General features: G+C 42.8%; 3 protein-coding genes across 3 annotated transcripts; 2 read left to right on the top strand and 1 right to left on the bottom strand.

Annotated features, from left to right (window-relative positions):
- The first annotated feature begins 248 nt into the window (after window positions 1–248).
- LOC131641559 (uncharacterized) lies at window positions 249–9,208 on the top strand. The gene is made up of 2 exons (XM_058911865.1): window positions 249–360; window positions 8,514–9,208. Exons 1-2 carry the CDS (start codon window positions 249–251, stop codon window positions 9,206–9,208), a joined length of 807 nt encoding a protein of 268 aa, XP_058767848.1.
- Window positions 9,209–16,066: 6,858 nt separating this feature from the next.
- Window positions 16,067–16,872, top strand: LOC131641558 (uncharacterized). The gene is made up of 2 exons (XM_058911864.1): window positions 16,067–16,305; window positions 16,443–16,872. The coding sequence occupies exons 1-2, from the start codon at window positions 16,067–16,069 to the stop codon at window positions 16,870–16,872; spliced, it is 669 nt and encodes a 222-aa protein (XP_058767847.1).
- A 3,685-nt stretch (window positions 16,873–20,557) lies between these two features.
- LOC131641557 (uncharacterized) lies at window positions 20,558–22,480 on the bottom strand. Its single transcript, XM_058911862.1, has one exon. The coding sequence runs from the start codon at window positions 22,478–22,480 to the stop codon at window positions 20,558–20,560; it is 1,923 nt and encodes a 640-aa protein (XP_058767845.1).
- Window positions 22,481–23,689: the final 1,209 nt, after the last annotated feature.

Here is a 23,689-nt window from a genome sequence, read left to right as displayed (position 1 = left end):
CAGCAATAATTAACCAGCAAGGTTGAGAGTAGGGTAGAAATGACTTACCTGGATTTATCACCAAGGTATGACCTTGATCCTTCTTGCTTCTGGAATTTTGTTGCTGAGTTATGTTATTCTGAATTTTTGAACACGTTGTTGCTGTTGCTTTGAATTGGTTGATGTTGTTGAGCAAATTCCTTGTGTTTCTGAACCGTGGCTTATTGTTGCCGCAACTGTTGTTGTTGCTGCAGGTACAACACTGATTAATGGAAATATTGAGAGTGAAGGAAAAGAGACTTACCTGCGGAGAGGATGTTGAAGAGTCATCTATGGAGGCTCGAAGATGGGTGCCATCATTGAAGGCTGCTAGTAAGCAAGGTATGAAGGCCTTCCCTCTTCTCCTTCTTACTTTTGAATTTTTCTGTAACTTAGAAGTTACAGATTGCTGGCTGCCTTCTCTCCTTTTTTCTTCTCTTCTTTGTAACTTAGGAGTGACAGAAAGTTTCTGTGTTTTTCCCTTTTCTGCTTCTCCTCTATTTATAGAGGAACAAATGAGGGACAATTTTGGTCATTTTGGCAACTAAGCTTAGTCTTTAAGCTCACTTAGTTGTTAAGTTGTCATCATTACAAAGAATATTCTTTCCCAAAATAATCATTGCAAAATTTCTTACATGCTAAGTTTGCTTAGCAGCCAAGTTCTGTAAATTTGTGCACATGGGAGAATATGCACATGGGATGGAAAGATTTTCTTCACAACTCTTGCAAGTTCCACGACAAGCTTGTTTTATGTCATAACATTGTAACTTCCATGTGGTAGTTATGACATAATATATATATTTCTTTGACTTTCTTTGACTTTTTGACTTTTTTGACTTTTTTTGACTTTTCCCTTTTCCCTTTTTTTTCGAAAAAGATGGCCTCCATGTGGGCTTTTGGGCTTTTTGAATTGTTTATTTGACTTTTGCTAATTCCACCCTTTTTGTTTCTTTTTCATGTTGCATGAGGATTCTTGAAGAAAGCATGGAGAAACTTGAATGAAGAATGTAAACTTGAAGATGGAAGAATTCAAGAAAGCATTGGAGACTTTTCTTTTCTTTTGTTCTTGTAACCAATAAAACTTCAACTTTAGAAATTGCATGAACTTGAACTTTGTATGAATGGAATGATGTAATTCTTGAATTTTGGATGAAACCTTGTAATTTGTTTAGAAATTAGAACTTGTTTCATGTAAAAGAACATCATTTGTAATGCTTGAATTTCCTTTAGAATTCCTTGAATGAAATTGTATAAATCATGAATCTTGGATATTCTTTGAATGAAATTTTGAATCTTGCAAATTCAAATGAACCATGATAAATCTTGAATGGAAATTCCTTGAAGTGATTTGAAGAATGTCTTTGCACCAATGAACTTGAAAAGATATTGAACTCGAAATTCTTAAATTCATGTCCTTGAACCATACTTGAAATAATATTTCAACAAATGGACTAAAAGATATTTCTTGCAATTTTTGATGAAATTTCCATGAATTGTTTCAAACTTGTATCATCTTCCAAATAATCCATGAGAAATAATTTTCTTCACCATGATGAATCCATAGGCCAAAAGTCCCGAAATAAATTCCAAACAATCTTCTTGAATCCACAAATTGGAAATGGCGCATTTAAATTGAAAACCTCCATGAGCATGAATTATCTTGCAAAGAATGACTGAATAAATGCAGTCTCGATCATGGCTTCCAAACCGATTCAAGAAACATTTTTTAATTTGATGTCAATGATGTGACATCTCAGGGTGGTCAAAAATTAGGGTATGACAGAGGTAGATTTGGGGTGTTACATTAGTGGTATCAGAGCAGGTCGATCTTGTTCGGCCATGAGTCGTGTCGTAGTGTAGTCTAACAATCGTGTAATGTTATTTTGTGCTGATTGCTTTTGTGTTGTAGTGAAGACTTGTGATGGCTGGGACGAATGATGTTGCGATAGCTGCTGCTTTGGAAGCAATGGCTCAAGCTCTGGAGAACCAACCGAATGGTGGTGAGAATGCTGCTTCTCAGAGTTTGGCTACCTTCCAAAGAGAGAACCCTCCTGTGTTTAAGGGAACTCATGATCCTGATGGTGCGTTGACATGGCTTAAGGAGATTAAAAGGATTTTCTGTGTCATGGATTGCACTCCTGAACAGAAAGTTCGGTATGGGACTCATATGCTAGTAGTTGAGGCGGATGATTGGTGGCTAGAGACCTGTAGGAGATTGGAAGCGAGCGGCGAGGAGATCTCTTGGATTGTGTTTCGCATGAAGTTCTTAATGAAGTACTTTCCTGAAGATGTCCATGGTAAGAAAGAAATTGAATTCCTTGAGCTAAGTCAGGGGAACAAATCTGTTGTGGAGTATGCTACTAAGTTTGGTGAGTTGGCAAAGTTTTACCAACACTATGATGGGCCGAATGGTGAGTTTTCCAAGTGCATTAAGTTTGAGAATGGTTTGCGTCCGGAGATTAAGAAGGCAATTAGTTACCAGAAGATTCGTATCTTTGCTGATCTGGTTGATTGTTGTCAGATCTATGAGGAGGACAACAATGCTCATTATCGTGTGATAAATGAGAAGAGGGGGAAAAGTCAACAAGGTCGTGGTAAGCCTTATGAAGCTCCAAGTGGAAGAGGTAAGCAGAAAGTGGTTAAGGGTAAGAGAACTAGTGGGGGAGATGCTCCTGCTGGTATTGTGTTCTTCAAGTGTGGCAAGGTTGGTCACATGAGCACTGTGTGTACTGCTGGTACCAAGAGATGTTTCCATTGTGGTAAGTTTGGAAATGAAGCGCCTGAATGTAAGCATAAGGAGATGGTTTGTTTCAACTATGGTGAAGAAGGCCATATCGGAAGCAAGTGTCCGAAACCTAAGAAGGAGCAATCTAGTGGAAAGGTGTTCGCCTTGTTGGGAACTCAGACCACTAGTGAGGATTCACTCATCAAAGGTACTTGTTTCATTAATAGCATTCCTTTGATCACTATTATTGACACCGGTGCTACTCATTGTTTTATATTTGCTGATTGTGTTGAAATATTGGGTCTTGTGTTATCTTCTATGAACGGAGAAATGGTTGTCGACACTCCGGCTAAGGGTTCGGTGACTACTTCTCTGGTGTGTTTAAGTTGTCCCGTGTCAATTTTCGACAGAGACTTTCTTGTTGATTTTGTTTGCTTGCCGTTGAGAGGTTTGGATGTGATTTTGGGGATGAACTGGTTAGGGCATAACCATGTTCACATCAATTGTTTTGATAAGTCTGTGAGGTTTTCTTCTCCTGAAGAGGAAAGCTTAGAGTTGTTATCGGCCAAACAGTTGCGTTTGTTGATGAAAGAAGATGTTCAAGTGTTCGCATTGGTTGCTTCGATGTCTGTTGAGAATCAGGTTGTGATAGAAAGGTTGAATGTGGTATGCGAATTTCCTGAAGTTTTCCCTGATGAAATTCCCGATGTGCCGCCTGAGAGAGAAGTTGAGTTCTCTATTGATCTTGTACCTGGTACTAGACCTGTGTCTATGGCACCGTACAGGATGTCTGCATTGGAGTTGTCTGAATTGAAGAAGCAGTTGGAAGAGTTGTTTGAGAAGAAGTTTGTGAGACCTAGTGTGTCGTCGTGGGGAGCTCCAATGTTGTGGGTTAAGAAAAAGGATGAAAGTATGAGGCTTTGCATTGATTATCGTCAGTTGAATAAGGTGACAATCAAGAACAAGTATCCACTTCCAAGAATTGATGATTTGATGGATCAATTGGTTGGTGCTCGTGTATTTAGCAAGATTGATCTGAGGTCCGGTTACCATCAGATTAAGGTGAAAGATGAGGACATGCAAAAGACGGCTTTCAGAACACATTATGGACACTATGAGTATTCTGTGATGCCCTTCGGCGTTACTAATGCACCTGGAGTATTTATGGAGTACATGAACCGCATTTTCCATGAGTATCTGGATCGTTTTGTGGTGGTGTTCATTGATGACATTTTGATTTACTCTAAATCAGAATCAGATCATGCTAAGCATTTGAAGTTGGTATTGCAAGTCTTGAAAGAGAATAAGTTGTATGCTAAGTTGTCTAAGTGTGAGTTCTGGTTGAAAGCGGTTAGCTTCCTTGTTCATGTCATTTCGGGTGATGGTATTTCCGTGGATCCGTCTAAAATTGATGCTGTGTTGAGATGGGAAACTCCTAAGTCGGCTACCGAGATTAGAAGCTTTTTGGGATTAGTCGGTTATTATAGAAGGTTCATTGAAGGTTTCTCTAAGTTAGCCCTTCTGTTGACCAAGTTGACTTGTAAGGGTAAAGTTTTCGTATGGGATGCTTCATATGAAGAGAGCTTTGTTGAGTTGAAGAAAAGGTTGACGTCGGCACCGATTCTGATATTGCCTAATCCGGAAGAATCGTTCGTGGTTTATTGTGATGCTTCTAAGATGGGTTTGGGAGGTGTACTCATGCAGAATGATAAGGTTGTTGCGTATGCATCGAGACAATTGAGAGTTCATGAGAAGAACTATCCTACGCATGATTTAGAACTTGCTGCTGTAGTATTCGTGTTGAAGATTTGGAGGCATTACCTTTATGGTTCTAGATTTGAGGTATTTAGTAACCATAAGAGCTTGAAGTATTTATTTGATCAAAAGGAATTAAATATGAGACAACGAAGGTGGTTAGAACTGTTGAAGGATTATGATTTCAGTTTGAATTATCATCCAAGAAAGGCTAATGTTGTTGCCGATGCTTTGAGTCGCAAGACTTTGCATATGTCGGCAATGATGGTTAAGGAGTTAGAATTAATTGAGCAATTTTGAGATATGAGTTTGGTATGTGAAGTGACTCCTAAGAGTGTTCGATTGGGTATGTTGAAGATTAACAATGATTTTTTGGATAGTGTCAGAGAAGCCCAGAAGTTGGATGTGAAATTGGTTGATTCGATGATTGGAGTCGATCAAGTTGAGAATGGTGATTTCAAGTTGGATGCGCATGGTGTGTTGAGGTTCCGTGATCGGATTTGTATTCCTGATGATGTGGATTTGAAAAGAGCTATTCTTGAGGAAGGTCATAGGAGTAATCTGAGTATTCATCCCGGAGCTAAAAAGATGTACCAAGATTTGAAGAATTTGTTTTGGTGGCCTGGAATGAAGTGTGACATAGCTCAGTTTGTGTACGCATGTTTGACTTGTCAAAAGTCGAAGGTCGAACATCAGAAGCCTGCTGGTTTAATGCAACCGTTAGAAGTTCCTGAATGGAAATGGGATAGCATTTCTATGGATTTTGTGAAGGGTTTGCCGAATACCGTGAGAGGACATTATTCTATTTGGGTGATTGTTGATAGCCTTACGAAGTCAGCGCATTTCATACCTATTAACATCACTTATCCAATTTCGATGTTGGTAGAGATTTATGTTCGTGTGATTGTGAAGTTGCATGGTGTTCCTTTGTGTATCGTTTCGGATAGAGATCCAAGGTTCACTTCAGATTTTTGGAAGATTTTGCAAGAGGCGTTGGGTTCTAACTTGAGGTTGAGTTCGGCGTATCATCCTCAGACCGATGGTCAAACGGAGAGAACGATTCAATCTTTGGAGGATTTATTGAGATCTTGTGTTCTTGAGCAGGGAGGTACGTGGGATACTTATCTTCCATTGATCGAGTTCACATACAATAATAGTTACCATTCGAGTATTGGAATGGCACCTTTTGAGGCGTTGTATGGTCGGAGATGTAGGACTCCGTTGTGTTGGCACGAATCTGGTGAGAGAGTAGTACTTGGACCTGAGATTGTTCGAGAGACTACCGATAAAGTTAAGTTAATTCAGGAGAAGATGAAGGCTTCTCAGAGTAGGCAGAAGAGTTACCATGATAAGAGGAGGAAAGATTTGGAATTCCAAGCTGGTGATCATGTATTTTTAAGAGTTACGCCAATGACTGGTGTGGGAAGAGCCTTGAAGTCGAAGAAGCTGACTCCTCGTTTTATCAGACCATATCAGATTTCCGAGAGAGTTGGTAATGTGGCGTATAGAGTAGCCTTACCGCCTAATCTTTCGAATTTGCATGACGTGTTTCATGTGTCACAACTTCGGAAGTATGTTTCGGATCCTTTGCATGTGATTCATATGGACGATGTGCACATGCGAGATAATCTCACGGTGGAGACTATGCCTATAAGGATTGAGGATCGCGAGACGAAGAAGCTTAGAGGCAAAGAGATTGCTTTGGTGAAGGTCGTTTGGTTGGGTGCTACCGGTGAAAGTTTGACATGGGAGTTGGAGAGCAAGATGCGCGAGTCGTATCCGGAGTTGTTTGCTTGAGGTAGTTTTCTAGGAAGAAAATATTCTAAGTGGGGGAGAGTTGTAACGCTCGCTTTTAGTTTGCGTGTTTTATTTAATTATGTCGTGTTATGATATGTGTTTTTTTTTACTATTTATGTGTTAATTAAGTGCTTATGCGAAATTGGTGTTATTTATGGGGTTTTATAGTAAATAATATAAGTTAATGAATTAGAAGAGTTATTGGGCTTAAGGTAGCATTAGTAAGTGTAGGGCGCGATTTAAGGCCCATTAGTAATGAGAAAGACAGTAAGTTAAACAAAACAAGGGTTTTAGGGGTTTTAGACTTAGAAGCTCATTTTTGACAAAGTTGTGAAAGAAGAAGAGAGAAGAGAAGAGTGAAGAGAAAGAGGGGAATCTCAATATTGAAGCTGGAGTTGTCTTAAATCCAAAACCTAAGGTAAGGGTGGGATTCTTTCATGCTAAATGGATGTATGATGATGTTTTGGGTGGGATTTGATTGTATGTTTGTATCCATGGAAGTTGTGTGTAGAGATGTTAGGGTTTATGAAAAAATGCATGAATTTATGATTTGAAACGTGTTTTAATTGATATGTAGTGATGAATGATGGTAGATTTTGTGCTTATGCCTGGTTAATTGATGTTTAGAATGAGTTATGGGTGAAGGGAGGGGGATTATGCAAGTCTGATACTGTTACTGAATTTCTGCAAAATCGCGCCTCCGCTAAGCGGAGCTAGTCCGCTAAGCGGACCTTGCTTTGCATTTCACTTCTGTCTCGGATTGCTAGTGCTCCGCTAAGCGGACCTTGTTTGTAGTTTGCTTCTGGACCCCTTTGCTAAGCGGACCTTGTTTGTAGTTCGCTTCTGGATCCCTTCGCTAAGCGGACCCTGTTTCACAAATTTTGTTCCAACTTTAAAATGACGTATCTTTTGAATCGTGACTCTTTTCTAAGTACCATTTGAACCTATGTGAAGCTTTAATGGTTGTCTTTCCGTGGTATATGCTTTGAATAAATTTGGAAACTCTTTTGAATCTTTCTCGAATTGGATTGTTATAAGATATATATGTTGTTGTGAGATGAATCATTGTTGTATGATGGTACAATATAGCGACGTGGTTGTGAGGTGATGCATTACTACACAAGTAATGATGTTTAGACGATGTTCGGATGATGTTGTTGCATGATGTGAATATGTGATTTGTGGATGTATGTCATGTGTCGCATTCATTCCATTTTGTTGGGGAGTGTAACACAGTGGGAGAACTGACTTTTCTAAATGTTGCGGATAGCAAGAGTTGCCACCGACTTTTATTTTATCCAATTTTTGGAAAGGTAAAAAGAACAGGAAAGACCTTTTAAAAAGACTTGGGTTCGGGGGGTAATTTATACAAAGTAGGGGCGATTCTATAGCCCAGCAAGCCCGGGCACGCGCCCGGGCTCAACCCCTATTTTCTTTGTATTCCCCCAAATTTAATAGCCGATTTTTAAACGAAACTAGGGGCAAAATTAGTAAAAATAAGGGTGTAAAAATTAAAACACATGAATACCCAATGGTCCAGACATGCCCAACCCAATTAATTATTTATGACTTAAAACAAAAATTAAAAAAACAAAACTAAACAGTACCGCAAAAACCCTCTCTTTATATCTGAAGCGCCCCTGCTGCCTGTTCCTATTCCTCTCTCTCCTTTATGTCACTTTCCAGCTAGCACTAGCACAGGTAATATACTTCTCTTAATTTGTCTTCTTATTAGTTATTATAACAATACAATACTAATATTATATTATATTATAACAATAGTTCAATTTGCACGTTCCAATTTATTGCCAATTTCATAGTTCAATTTTCTCGTTTCATCCTTTTTCTTTATCCTGCATATATGGATTTTTCTGCCACCGAGCAGTTGTTTGAGAATGATGCTTGTCGTATCTTGCTTTAATATAGTTCAATATAGGTCAATTTTACATAGTTTAATTTAGAATGAATGATAGTTCAATTTTTCTTCTAATATTTATATTGTAGTTTTTATTTTAAAAGAAACTCTACTCTTTTTTTTTTTGGTTCTAATATAGTATCAAAGATTTTGGTTAATTTAATAGGTCATTCATAATAATAAAATTCTCTTTTAATTTTGATGTTATGAATTATTTATTTTATTTAATTATTCGGTCTCGTCAATTTGTGTGTTATAAATTGTTTACTTAAAAATTTGTTTCATTGATTCATTAAATTTTAGAGATGAGGAGGTTTTTGGTTCCTAGAACAAGTATTGAGAAAGTGAATGTTAAGCAACCGGAATTCAAAGTAGAAGAAACACCCCCTAATGTGGCCAACGAGTTTAATCCAAATGAGATTGTGCGTGATCCAGGATGTAGGAAACAAATTCATGAGTATGCTCCGGATATTCAAGACCAAGTGAGGAGGGCATATATATTGAAGGGTCCAACGCAACCAGATTTAGCAAGATTTCCTCGTACTCAATTTGGGAAGTATTCAAGAGCATTTTGTAAAGCATGGTATAAGAATTATACATGGATTGAATACAATGAATCGAAGGATGCAACTTATTGTTTCTATTGCTTTCTCTTTAAGCCGTCCGGGAAGGCCGAACACTTTGGTTATGAAGTCTTCAACAAATACGGATTTAAAGATTGGAAGCATGCATCTAAAGGCTTTAAAGATCATATTGGTAGTCATGATAGTAAGCACAACTCATGTGTGAAGCACAATGATGATTATAATAATCAAAGACAAAGTGTGACAAGTATCTTTGCTAGAGCAACTAGGGAATCAGAAGAATTGTATAAGATCCGTTTAACTTGTTCTTTAGATTGTATTAGATATCTTTTAGCACAAGGCATTGCTTTTCGTGGCCATGATGAAAGCTCTACTTCTCTAAACAAGGGAAATTTTAGAGAGATGGTGGATTAGGTAAAATCTAATGATGAAAAAGTAAGAGATACTTTTGATCGTGGTTCAAAATATTGCACTATGACTTCCGGTGACATTCAAAAGGAGCTTGCAACTTATTATGCACATGAATTTACCAAGGTGATTACGAAAGAGCTTGGTGATAGACAATTATCTGTGCTTATTGATGAGTCACGTGATATATCTGTCAAAGAACAAATGGCGGTGATGTTGAGGTTAGTACAATGAGTTTGTTATTGAAACTACTACAATTATTAACTTAAACTTGTAAATTTCATTCAAACATAGACGAATACATTTGAATTTTTACTTATTTTTCTAGGTTCTTGAACGACAAAGGGAAAGTTGTGGAACGATTTATTGCTCTACATCATGTCAAATATACTACATCTGAGGCACTAAAGAATGCTCTTTATAGTATTCTCGATCGTCATACATTATCTAATTCAAGGATACGAGGGAAAGGATATGATGGGGCTTCAAATATGAGAGGTGGGTTTAATGGTTTACAAAGAAAGATTCTAGATGAAAACCCTTATGCTTTTTATGTCCATTATTATGCTCACCGTTTGCAATTGGTGGTTGTGTCTGTTGCTAGTAGTTGCTCATCTATTCATGATTTCTTTGAGTACATCTCCTTGATTGTAACCACAACAAGTGCATCTTGCAAGAGAAAGGATTCTTTGAAGGAGGCACAACACCAAGATATTTTGAATAAACTTGAGAGTGGTGAGATATCTCAAGGAAAGGGCTTGCACCAATCATCTAGTCTCGCTAGATCCGGAGATACTAGATGGGGTTCACATTATACTACCTTGATTCGTTTGGAAAGATGTGGTCCTCCGTGTTAGAGGTGCTTAGTATTGTTGATGAAGATGGACGTGGACCATCTTAAGCGGCGGGTTTGATTGAAAAAATGGAGAGCTTTAAATTTTCTTTCATTTTGAAGCTTATGTTAAATTTGTTTGGTATCACTAATGAACTTTCAAAAATCTTGCAAACAAAAGATCTTAATATTGTGCTTGCTATGGAATTAGTTGATGATGTTAAAGCTCGATTGACTATATTGACAGAGAGTGGTTGGAATGATTTATTTAGTGATGTCCAAGAATTTTGTTTTGCTCAAAGTATTCAGGTGCCAAATATGGATGAAGAAATACAGGTTCGGGGACGTTCAAGAAGAGAAGGGAGGACTATCACTAATCTTCACCATTACCGTGAAGAGGTTTTTTATGTTGCTATTGACAAAATATGTGTGGAGATGGATCACCGGTTTTGTGAAGGAAGTAACGTTGTGGTGGATTGCTTCTCATGTCTTGACCCCAAGAACTCTTTTTCCAAGTTTGATGTTGATAAGCTCGCTCGTCTTGCTAATATTTATCATGCATACTTTTCTAATGATGATCGTGGAACAATAAGGGAGCAACTTGAGACTTATGTACATAAAGTGAAAAGGCATGCTTCTTTTACTTCTTGTGAAAATGTTCAAAGTTTGGCTAAGAAGATGGTTCAAACTGAGAAACATTTGGTATTTCCATTGGTGTACAAGCTCATTGAGTTGGCTTTGATATTGCCGGTGTCGACAACATCCGTTGAAAGAGCTTTTTCAGCAATGAAGATTATCAAGTCTGATTTGCGCAATAAGATCAACGATGTGTGGTTCAATGACTTGATGATATGTTGATATTATTCGAACATTCACCGCAAAGAAGTCTCGCAGAGGGCATGTACCTATTAATTTTATTTAGCACACTATTTGCAAGTGAGGTTTCATCTCTCTTATGTAGCACACTCTATGACTATTTATATATTGTCACATGTAACGTTCAGTTAAATTTTTTGCCCAGGCTATATAAAATTCCTGGCTCCGCCAATGATACAAAGGGAAGGTGTAAGCACCCTTTGTATCCATGGTTATCCATGGGCTCTTAATTGCTTAGCTCACTTGTTTTATTTGAATTGTTTTAAAAGTGTAGTGTGTGTTTAGAAAAACGGTTTGTAAAAGAACTTGACTTTGTAATGATTCATCATTTGACTATATACAAAGTACTTGTCTTGCAAGATGTTTTCTGAAGAAAGTGAGGTGTGAAAAGTAATTTGTTTGAATTTGTTGTGAGTAAGAAATTAGGAACTACCTACCCTAAGTTTGTAAGGTCTATCTGGTTCTTAAAGTCTTTCGTTTAGGGAAAGGGGCTATCCACACCATTATTTAGTAGGAAGTCCTTTCATTAGATGTAAGGGACATCGAAGGTTCATCGTATGGTCATAGAAGGCAACAAGTAAGGACGTCTTAGCATTCGAATGGACGATCATCATTTTATCGTAGGCAACTCGAAGGGACTTATGATGATATTAATAGGAGGCAACCTTGCTAAGACATCCCTACGTTCGAGGGACTTAACCATAATATCGAAAGGCAATAAGAGAGGGTTACCCTAAAGGTGAGTGTGTGAACAGTAAAAGGAATGTGTTATATTCAGTTATGTTATCTTGAAGTTAGTGAGCTAACGATTGATTTTGATCTTATCATACATCTAAGCAGTTATATAGCAGTTTATATGGTGCATAAAATAAAAGAGTCCTAAGCTATTACATGGCTTTAGGGCAGTTACAAAATAGGAGGTGCGGAAAAGTAAATTTACCTAAGCTATTACATCCCATGAGCAGTTACATAATTAAGAAAACGTGCGGGAAAATAAAGTACGGGAATTTAAATGTCCTATTTAACTATTTTATACCCTAAGCAGTTACATTATTAAAAAATGTGAAAATAAAAGACAACATATACAAAAATTTATAAAGGTCTTGCAAAATATTTCAATGCTCAATTGTAGTACCTCACAAAATAAGAAAATGTTAGTCACGGATATACATAAAATGATGCATGAACAAATGGTAAAGATTACTTACAAATATTAATTACAATTAACAAAATAAAATGTAAAACTAATCATGCTAAACTTTAAAGTAAAATGACTAATTAAAATGTTTTTGGTGCTTTTTAATAAGACAAATAAGATCTTATTAATATAGCTATTAGCATATTAAATCTAAAAAAAAATTAAAACTAGACAACATATATCTTTTTGAAATTTTAATATGAGAAAATAAATACTAATCAAATAAGATATTTTTTTATATTTTTAATAAAAAAAATCTAAGTGAAAAGTATATATATATATATATATATATATATATATATATATATATATATATATATATAAGAATAATGGTAAGTGACAACAAAAATGGGATTAGTAAGACTTTTCCATATACACATAACCACATTTTATAATAACAATGTCCAACCAACAAGATATCAACACATCGTATGCAATAGTATAGTTAAGAAAATAAAAGAAAAGGACAAAATAATTAAAACCAATGTTGCTACGTCTCTTTCTTCACGTTTTAACCTTCTCCTTTTCTCTTCATATATTTACAGTAACAATAGAGAGAAAAAATGAAACAAAGGAAAACACATAAATCGACAGAAGACTCACCGACGAAAACGGAAAGCGCTGTTGGTAGATGGGTGCGGTGCGGATCTGTGGTGTCTCCGGCGCGATGTTGCGGGTCTCGTAATCAAACGGGGCGGCTCGGCTGTTGTTAGATCTGAAGGCGGTTGGAGAGGTGGCCGGGGGCTTTCGTGAGGAATGGTGGTGATGTCGTCGTAGTCGGAGCAGCATCGAGGAATATCTGATTTCGTCAGGTATGCTTGCGATGCAGTCCAATTTTGTTTGGTTGGCGAATCGGCATGGAACGTCCCTCTTCTTCTTCACCGATTATTGCGTGCAGATGCTGTTTGATAACCTGTAGACAAATTAGAAACAACAACAACAATAATAAAGGACACATTTGTAACCGCGACGACGGTGATTTTAGTTCTGTTTCGATTGAATCCCTTTTTGTTTATTTGGTGTTATAATTACTGTGAGGTGTTTGTGTTGTGAGTTGTAATGTTTTTTTTCAAAAGGTAAATTTTGGTAGAGGTTATATGAAAGTGAAGATTTGAATAAATGATGAAATTTTATAATGGTGGAATAGCTTATGTTCTGAAACATGAATTTATGTTGAGAAAAATTGAGAAAAATGGCAGTGTTAGTTGTTAGTTTTTGGGTTGAAATATTGGTTAGTTCGAAAAATTGTTTACTGTAAAAACAAGAATATTTGAGAGTGTATGTAACTTAATTGTAACTTGATCGTACCTGATCAGAAGGATCGTCACAGCCTGCTCGGAACTGGGTCTTTGAGAAGTGAAGGGGGGGTGTACCTACAAGGTACTCCGATGTCAAAGTAAGAAAACAAGCAAGGGAGTGCAAGTACGAGCTAAAGGCTAGAAGAGATTGAATACCTGACCCTCTAGTGAAAGAGGGTATTTATAGCCCCCAGCGCTGGGCCATGATCTCACTACTGGGCTGGATTTCCAGGCCCAACTAGGAGACTGCCAGGTTTCCTAGGCGGAAATATCGGAGGTGCGTGAGTGCTCTCCGTCCTGGTCAACCACTCCGAAGTTTAAGGGAGACACGGTCTTTTGGGGACCACGTGGACTCCGCATTATTCGGGGGGTTGGATGTGAAGGAACCCTACAAGGAGAAGGGTCCTCGGTAGAGAGGGTGCTCGCGAGGAGCATGCTTGAGCAAGGCACCAGATAGCTCACGGGGAGCGCTTATGCCGGGCACGGAGTAGATGAGCACTGTTTGCTTTTTGTGGGCCATGAGATGGTTTGGACCCCCAAGGTTAAGTGGGCCGAAAGTAGATTGGGCCGAATCTTGGCCCAGTCCAGAACAGGAGCCTCCCAAGTCGGAGTTCCGAGCAAGGAGCTTCGACTTTGCTAACGCTCGGCCCATATTCTGAATCGTCCCCGTCATCCGGTTGTGCTCGGACGGGGCCGTTCGTGGGGGAAGATGAGAAACCACGCATGTTCAACACTTGCTGACGTGGCATGGAGTAATGATTGCCTAGGGGTAGATGGCGGCGCCTAGGGGAGGACGTGTCAGACGACGCGACCTTTCGTATTCCGAGCGTTTTTCCTATAAAAGGGCTTAAACCCTCTCATTTGGGGGTTTTCACTCTCCGCTTACGTGCTCGACTCCAGGATGATATTTCCAGATCTTTATCGTTTAACAACGCTCATTGAAGATTCGCACTTCAGTTTGCTAGAATCATGTCATCACCAGGTACGGTTGTGTCTTTAACTCATGGTTTCAAGCGTTTCTTGTAGATTTTAGGGGATTTGCAGAATGCGTCCCCGCTGTTTTTACCATCCAGGTCGACGGTTTCTCTTAGTGAGATTCAAAGACTTCCTCATCTCCCCGGGTTATTCAAGCGATGTCCGGGAATGAGTCATTAGTTAGTTGATTTCTTCTTTACAGCCCAGCATCTTCATGATTTGGCTCGGCAAACCCATAGGTTTGGTCGGTGCCTTCGCGTTTTTCCTCGGCTTATTCATAATTACGCCCGGCGCATTCGAGAATTTCGTCGATCGTGTTGCGTAGGGCTCGGGTATACATTTTGTTTAATTTTCGCTAAGTTCAATGGGGTGAGTCCTCGGCCGGTGGACGAGAGTGTCCTCCAAGGGGGGTTTGGCCGGGGGCTCCACTGCTCGCCGCTCTACCCTTTCACTTGTGTTGCGGTGGAAGGGTGGATTTGATGAACCGTCAAATTCATTTTTTCCTTCTGCATGCAGGCGAATCCAGTTCAGGGTCTAGCTCGGCGTCCAGCTTGGAGTCTAGCTCGTGGGCTAGTTCGCGGGAGACGACTGCAAGCAGCTCGGAGGTCGAGGAGATAGAGGTTGAGAACTCGCGTCTCTCTGTGATAGAAGAGGACAACGAAAAGGAGGGTCTTTCAAACCCCGGAGCTGAAGAGGATGTTCCCCCGACCCCACTCTTCGACTATGATTGCGAGGCTGATTTCGACTGGGTGGATGACGAGCCTATGACGGTGGTGTCTCGGTTTACTAAGTCTCTAGTTGGGGCTTTCCGAGAGGTCGAAGACCGGGGACCAAGCGACGAGCTAAATTTCCAGGCGGCTTGGCCGTCCGTGAATGAGCGGATTTGTTCTCACTTCCATGGGGACAGCTTCGCCATGTATGATTACGTGTTCAGGGAGCTCGGATTTCGTCTGCCCTTCTCAAGTTTCCTAATTTCTATGCTAGCCAGTCTTTCTTTGGCACCATCCCAACTGCATCCGAATGCCTTTGCCTTTATGCGGGCTTTCGAGATCGTATGTAATTATCTGGGCATTGGTGCCACGACCACCTTGTCCGACCGTTGTTTCCGTGTCCAAAGGCAATCGTTTGATGGGCGCTTTAGTTGGGTCTCTTTAAAGAATTCCGACCGAAAGCTCTTCAAGATGTATGTTGATTCGGTTAAGGATTTCAAGGACCGTTACTACGTCATTCGTCTGCATAGTCGGGTAGCGTACACTTCTTTATCAAAGTTGGTGACAGTGCACGGTGAAGATGGTACCCCGGAGCGGGATGAGGCCGGGAAGGTGAGGACGAAGCTCTGTAGCATGTTCCCCTTCTTTTGGTGGAAGGGTCATTTCAATGCTCCTCCTAAGCATTACACATATGAAGACGAAGATCTGGACGAGAAGGACGCGACATCGTTGCGGTTCTGTGCAAATACGTGGACAGCTTCTCCTTGGCCCAGTGGGTGCCGAGGACCGGAGAACCCGTATTAGACGAGGGGGATGTGGCGAAGATCGAGACTCGGGCCATAAACACGAAAGCACTTCTGTCGTGCAAGACGCCGAGGAAACTAAGGCGCTACTAGGTGGTGTTTAGGATTTTTTTTTCTTTGGATTTCAAGTTAATGTTTCCTGCTAATTTGTTTGTTTTGTTTTTCATATGCTATGCCGATGAAGGATGATAAGCTCCCGAAGGTAACCCAAGATGCTAAGAGGCTACGAGCAAAGAGCAAGAACCGGACAGCAGCCTCGAGCGATAACTCAGGGTCGGCTGGTTCTCCTCAGGTGAATGTGGAGGGGGAGAGGACTCCAAAGAAGATGCGCCATGCCGAGACGGCTCATGAAGAACCGTCAAGTTTGGGACCTGATCGTGGATTCTTGCTTCCTCCTTGCTTCAAGAACGGGTAGTACTTCGAGCGGTATCCTTTGTCGGTCTCCTCGGTTGAAGCTCGGTGAATAGAAGGGATGACCGCCCCTGCCCGCCTCAAACAGCTTACTAGCGATAGCGCTGCTGTTATGAGGGTGGTGGAGATGGCTCAAGTGCTCGCCGGGGGGGCACGATTTCTGCTGATGTGCTGAAAAAAGCGGAGTTTGATAAAAAGGTCGCCGAGGACGAGGTGGCCAAGTTGAGAGCTTTTTGGGAAAAAACGAAGAACAATATTGAGGACCTCTTGAAGCAAAAGGACGAAGAGATGGAGGCGGAGAAGAAAAAGTTCGCTAATCCCGAGCTGTCTTGGGCGCCTTCGGTGGAGGAGTCTTCAGATGTGGCTGCACTGAAGTCCAGGGCCGAGTTTGTTGAGAAGATTGACAACCTAAAGCTCGATCTCGTCGATATAGCTGAAGCCGGGTTCGACCGTGCAGTTCAGCAACTGAGGCTATTGAACCCGGGGTTGAAGACGGACAACATTGGGCTCTCGACCAAGATCGTGGCTGGACAGCTAGTGCCCGACTCTTCGGCCGAGGACGAATGATCTTGTTGCTTTTGTTATTTTGGGTCAGCGCACCCGTGTTAGCTCGACCTGCGTGCCAAATTATTTTTCTTTCTGGATATTTGGCTTTTCCCGGTTTGTTATGGGGCCTGCGTGCCCGTCAATTTTTTGTAACCGCTGAATATTACCGGCCAATTTGGTTGGGTTTTAAATATATTCCTGTTTCGCAATTTTTGTTCGTGTTTTGACTTTTTTATGTGTTTAGAATGTCTAACGTTTCAGGAATATTTGTGGCTGTAGTATGCTCGGCATTCCGGGCGACTGATATTATACTTAGAAATATTTGTTATGGGATCGCGCTCGACAATTGATGGTCGTCAATATGTGCGAGGGATACCGTACTTAAGGATATTGTTCCTTAATGGGGTATGCTCGACCTTGGTTGGTTTTCCAGGCGTGTGGGGTACGAACTGGGTGCGCAGAGCAAGTATGCGCTATGAACGAGTATGAGACCGCGGTCGAGGCCAAGTGCTCGTGGCATGAACGGTTTCATCGTGAGCTGGGGTTCTGCCGTGCAGGTACTGCCATGGTGGATCTAGGTGTAGGGTTCCCTGTGTGGTCGGCTCTTTGTCTCGGGAAGGAGTTCCGACTATCGTTATCATGGAGCGTTCGCGCCCATACCATGACTCGCGTCCGTGCCCGATCACCTTCTTGTTTGTGAGGTTAGTGTTCGGGGAAAGTTAGCTGATTTTAGCTGTAATATTGTCTGAGTTTTTCAGCATTCCAGGGTCGAGCAAGTTTTTCGCCGAGGAGGTTCTCGAGGTAGTAGGCGTCTTTCTCGGTTTTATCGTAAACTCGGTATGGGCCTTCCCATTTTGGGGCAAGTTTTCCCTCGCGTGAGTCTTTCATATTCCTGCGGAGCACTAGAGCGCCCACTTCGAGTTCGCATTTGATGACTTTGGCGTTATGGCGCAGTGCTATCTGTTGCTTTAACTTGGCTTCGCGGAGGGAAGACCCTGCTCGGATCTCTTCGACTATGTCGAGTTCTTCCCTCATAGCTTTGTCGTTGAGCTCTTCTTCGAGAGGTGACTCGGTCCGACGAGAAGGTTCTCGGATTTCCACGAGGATGACGGCTTCGGTGCCGTAGGTCAGTCTAAATGGGGTTTCTCTAGTGCTCGAATGCAGCGTCGTCCTGTACGCCTAGAGTATGCTGTGCAGCTCCTCGACCCAAGCCCTTTTAGCTTCGTCGAGCCTTCGTTTAAGTCCTCGGAGAATGACTCGGTTCGCGGTCTCGGCTTGTCCGTTGGTTTGGGGGTGCTCTACCGAAGTGAAGTGTTGCTTGGTGCCGAGCTTGGACACGAACTCTTGGAACTTTCTATCGGTGAATTGGGTGCCGTTGTCGGTTATTATGGCCTGTGGCATCCCAAACCGAGCGAGCATGTTTCGTTTATAAAAACGGAGGACGTTTTGGGCGGTGATCTTGGCGAGCGCTTTGGCCTCTATCCATTTAGTGAAGTAGTCTACGGCAACCACCAGGTATTTGTTCTGGTATGATCCTATCGGGAATGGTCCGAGGAGGTCCATTCCCCAAGTGGAGAATGGCCAGGGTGATGATAGAGATTTAAGCTCGTGCGGTGGAGCAAGGTGCATGTCGGCGTGGCGTTGACACTTATCGCACTTCTGGACATGTTCTTTAGTGTCTTGCTGCATGGTCGGCCAATAGTATCCGGCTCTGAGATCCTTTCTCGCCAATGAGTGACCGCCGAGGTGTTGGCCATTGATCCCCTCGTGAAGTTCTTGCAGTATCTCGAGCGCTAAGGAGGCGTCAACGCATTTAAGAAGGGGAATGGAAAATCCTCGCCGGTATAGTTTGTCCTCGACGATGACGTACGAACAGGCTCGTCTTTTGATTGTGGAGGCCTCTTTTGCGTCTGTCGACAGTTCGTCCTTCGTGAGGAAATTATACACTAGAGTCATCCAGCAGTGATCTTCGCCAATGGTGAGCACTTGCGTTAGGGAAGCATTCTTATCCACACTTGGCTTCGAGAGGATTTCTTGGATTACTGACTTGTTCCCGTCTTTCTTCCTCGTGCTCACAAGTTTGGAGAGGACGTCGGCCCGGGAATTATGCTCCCGGGGTATGTGCTCGACTTCTGCTCTTGCAAAGTTTTTCATTTTTTCTTTGACTAGCGCGAGATACTCGGTGAGGGTATCATTTTTGGCCTGGTAGTCGCTGTTAACTTCAGATGCGACGAGTTGGGAGTCAGTGTAAATCCTTACTTCCCGAGCGCCTACGTCTTCGGCAAGTCGCAGGCCGGCGAGGAAAGCCTCGTATTCGGCCTGGTTGTTTGAAGTGGTAAAGGATAAAACTAAGGATACCTCAATGATGAGTCCTTCATCGTTTTCCAAGATAACGCCGGCTCCGCTCCCCGAGCTGCTGGAGGCGCCATCTATGAAGATGGTCCAATTATTCTCGGCTGAAGGAGGGGGAGGTGATCGAGGTCATCTCGGCCACAAAATCGGCCAGTGCCTGAGCTTTCGGTGCCTTCCTGCTTTCGTACTGGATGTCGAATTCGGATAGCTCTAGGGACCATTTAAGCATTCTCCCGGCCATGTCCGGGCGACCGAGGAGTTGTTTGATCGGTTGGTCGGTTCGGACGACGATTGTATGGGCGAGGAAATAGTATCTCAATCTTTGAGCGGCGGTTATTAGTGCCAAAGCGACTTTTTCGATTTGCTGATATCGCACTTCGGGTCCTTGCAAAGCTTTGTTGGTGAAATATACGGGTTTCTGCCCGTCTTCGGTTTCTCGGATTAAGGCCGCACTAACTGCCTCATTGGAGACAGCTAGGTAGAGATATAAGATCTCGTCATTTCCTGGTCGGGACAGGAGGGGCGGTTCCGAGAGGGTTTGCTTGAGGTGGGATAGTGCTTGTTCGCACTCCTCGGACCATTCGAAGGTCGCTTCCTTGCGCAGTAGTTTAAAGAATGGGAGAGCGTGTTGGGCGGATTTCGCGACGAATCGAGACAACACCATGAGCATCCCGTTTAAGACTTGGATCGATTTCTTATTGTTGGGTGTCGGGAGTTCCGAGAATGCTCGGCATTTGTCCGGGTTGGCTTCTATTCCTCTTTCGGTCAAGTAGAAACCGAGGAATTTTCTTGCCCGGACGTCGAAGGTGCATTTTTCTGGGTTGAAACACATCTTGCAGGACCTGGCCTGTTCGAATACTCGTTCGAGATGCGCGGTGTGGTCAGTGTCTTCTCGGGATTTGACGATCATGTCGTCCATGTATACTTCGAGGGTGTCTCTGATCTCTCCTTGGAATACCTTGTTCATCATCCGCTGGTATGTGGCTCCGGCATTTTTGAGTCCGAAGGGCATTACATTGTAGTAATAGTTTCCCGACTCGGTCATGAATGTCGTGCAATGCTTGTCGCATCTCGCCATGGGGATTTGATTGTAACCTGAGTAAGCATCCATAAAAGATAACAATTTATAACCGGCCGAGTTGTCGACCAGTCTGTCAATGTTAGGCAAAGGGTAAGCATCTTTGGGACAAGCCCTATTAACATCGGTATAATCAACGCACATTCTCCATTTTCCATTAGATTTTTTAACTAGTACAACATTTGAGAGCCAAGTTGAATACTTGGCCTCGGAAAGAAAATTTGCCTCTAGGAGGTCTTTTACAGCTTTCTCGGCAGCCCCCGCTTTCTCGGGAGACTACCTACGCCTATGTTGAACTACTGCCTTTGCGGTTGGATCAATGGAGAGGTGGTGACAGGCAACCTTGGGGTCGAGTCCGGGCATTTCAGCTGCGCTCCATGCGAACAGGTCGGAGTTGGCTCGAAGGCATGCTACGAGTTGCTTCCTCGGCAGATCCGGGATGTCTTCGCCAATCTTCACCGCCTTGTCGGGGTTATCGCCCAGCGGAACGAGCTCAAAGTCGCCGTCCGGAATTGGTCGAACGGGGTGAGCTGTCCTTGGTTTGGGTTCTTCTCCGTTCTTCAGTTCTTCCTTTGGAAAACGGACGTCGAGGTCGATTGAGCTGACATTAGTCGTTTGCTGAAGGTCTTCCCGAGCTGGCTTGTCTCCGGCCCTTGGCTTCTTGTTGGCGCCAGAAGGAGGGGTGATCAGCTGTAGTCCCTTCATCGATGCGTCGAATATCCTTCTGGCTGTTTCGATGCCGGCGTTGATGGTGGCTACTCGTCCCCTTTTGGTGTAGAACTTCATCTTGAGGTGTGCGGTCGAGGGGACGGCCGTTAGTTCGGCTAGAGTGGGCCGCCCGATGATGCAGTTGTAGAGAGTTTTGTAGTCGATCACTAGGAATCGGGTCTTGACTTGTCTGGAAGCTTCTTCCTCTCTGAAAGTAACGATCAGCTCGACGTAACCCAAAGGTTTGGTGGTGGTTCCGTTGAATCCATAAAGGTCGGAACCTACGTATGAAGTGAGGTGGGAGTCGTCCATCTTGAGGGTTTTGAAGAGATGGGAGTACATGATGTCGACCGAGCTTCCCTCGTCAATCATGATCCGACGGACGTCAAAATTAGCCATCCTTGCTCGGACGAGCAGGGGAATCGTGGCGTTAGGTGCTCCGCCCAGGAGTTCCTCGAGGTAGAAGGTTATCGGATCTGATTTTCCTTTGAATTTCTGGAGGGTTGGACCGAGGTCTGAGTTGGCGCTGATGAGCTCGTCAAACTTTCTCTTTACCGAGCTGATCGTGAGAGAGCCCGGATCTCCACCGTTAGAGATGACCATGGCGGTCGGGAATCCTTCCCATGGGCTCAGAGCGGAGGTCACTCCGACCGAGGGTACGAAGTCTTCTGGTCGGGTGACGGATAGAGGAACCTGCAATGGTCTGTCATCTGGTGAATTGTCCCCGTCAGAAGTCCCCTGCCCTTCTCGGTGGGAGTTCTCTCCTTTCTTTGTATACTTGGAGAGACGGCCTTCTTTGATCAGAGTCTCGATGGCGTCTTTCAGGTGTATGCACTCGTCGGTTAGGTGCCCATGAATCTTATGGTACTTGCAGTATTTTGACTTTTCGGTCCTCGGTCTGGTGGGATTTGGCTTCGGAGGCCGGACCTTAGAGTTTTTTAACTCTGTACTCTTGCACTCGGCTAGAATGCGCTCGCGCGAGGCGATTAGTGGAGTGTAGTCGTTAAAACGACCATCCGGTCCTCTTTGCTCCTTTGTGTCACGGGGCCTGTCGTCCTTTCTCTTTTCATTGCCTCGGCGAGAGAGAGAATAGTCTTGACTTGAGCTACGGGCAGCGTCGTTGCTCCTCGAGCTTTTCTTCACGGCTGCTTCGCCTTCCTCGTAGGCGATGTAGGCCTGGTCTTTGAGGAGGAGGGCGTCCATGGTGCGTACTTTCTCAATTTTGATGGCTTTCTTGAAGTCACTCCCGGGGAGGAGTCCTCGTTCCAGGAGGTATCTCTTCATGTGATCAGTTGTCTGCACCTGAACGGCCTCTTTGTTGAACCTGTCGAGGTATTCTCGGAGAGGTTCGTTGGTCCCTTGAATAACGGCCTCGAGGGTTGCTTCAGACTTCGACTGCCGGCGAGAGGCTGTGAAATGATTTGAGAAAAGATTCTTGAGTTCTGCCCAGGAGTGGATGGAGTTGGGAGGAAGGTTCCTATACCAGGTCATCGCTCTTTTTCTGAGTGTGGTCGGAAAGATTCGACATTTGATAGATCTCGGACTACAAGATAGTCCATAACGGCTTCAATGCTTTGAATGTGGTCGTCAGGATCTGTGGTCCCATCGTAGAGGTCTAGAGTTGGGGGTTTCTCCATTCCTCGGGGCAGACGGGCTCTTTGGATGTCCTCCGATAAAGGGCTGCGGAAGTCTTACTCGTCACTTGGACCGGGGGAGTTTGAGTGTCTCTCGCGGTTGTTGTGCTTTCGCTGAGGTTTTCCTTGTGTTTTCCCAAAAGTCTTGCGGTTATCCTCAGGAGGGGAATGTTCGCGGACCTTCACAACAACTTTGGTGGGGCCCCGATGTCCTTGCTCGGGGGAGAGGCTCCCAGTTTCTGGTTCCTCAGGTTCCTGGTGTTTTCGTCGAGGGGAGCGGGAATAGGACCTTCGGCGGCGATATCTTTTGGGTGGAGAGCGTGAGTGTTAGAACAAGATTTGTTCTGATCAATATTCTTCGTTTTGATGATAACAAGGATATGAATTTTGTGTGAGATAATGTGGTACTCTAATACACTGCAATTTCCCTTTCAGGAAATATATAAAGAGAATGCACAAATCAGCGCTCAGAAGCTTTGTCTCAGAAGGTTCAGCATGCAACATCAGAACATGGTCTGGCAAGACATCAGAAGATGGTCAAGGCAGAATCAGAACATGGGTCTATGAAAGCATCAGAAGAACTTGAGATCAGAAGCAGAAGCACTGAAGTTCTAACGGTATCACGCTCAGAAGCACTTCAAAGTCAGAAGACAAGAAGATGCTATGCACCAAGCTGTTTGACTCTGATGATATTTAAATATTATATTCACAAACATCAGATCAGAAGAAAGTACAAGTGGCAGGCTACGCTGACTGACAAAAGGAACGTTGGAAGCTATTAAAGGCAACGTCAGTAGACACAGCGTGAACAAGGCTCGAGGTAGTTGACAAAAGCGTGAAACATTAAATGCAAAGCTGTACGGAATACGCAAAGCATTAAATGCGCCCAACGGTCATCTTCTCAAACGCCTATAAATATGAAGTTCTGATGAGAAGCAAGTAGAACAACTCTGAACCAAATTCTGTGAATATTAACTTGCTGAAACGCTGTTCAATTCAAAGCTCAGAAACTTCATCTTCATCAAAGCTCACTACATTGCTGCTGTAATATATTAGTGAGATTAAG

The sequence above is a fragment of the Vicia villosa genome, unplaced genomic scaffold (genome assembly GCF_029867415.1).
Source record: "Vicia villosa cultivar HV-30 ecotype Madison, WI unplaced genomic scaffold, Vvil1.0 ctg.003839F_1_1, whole genome shotgun sequence".
Classification (NCBI taxonomy): Eukaryota; Viridiplantae; Streptophyta; class Magnoliopsida; order Fabales; family Fabaceae; genus Vicia; species Vicia villosa.
Note: the sequence above shows the minus strand (reverse complement) of the source record. Positions and strands in the feature narration are given on the sequence as shown.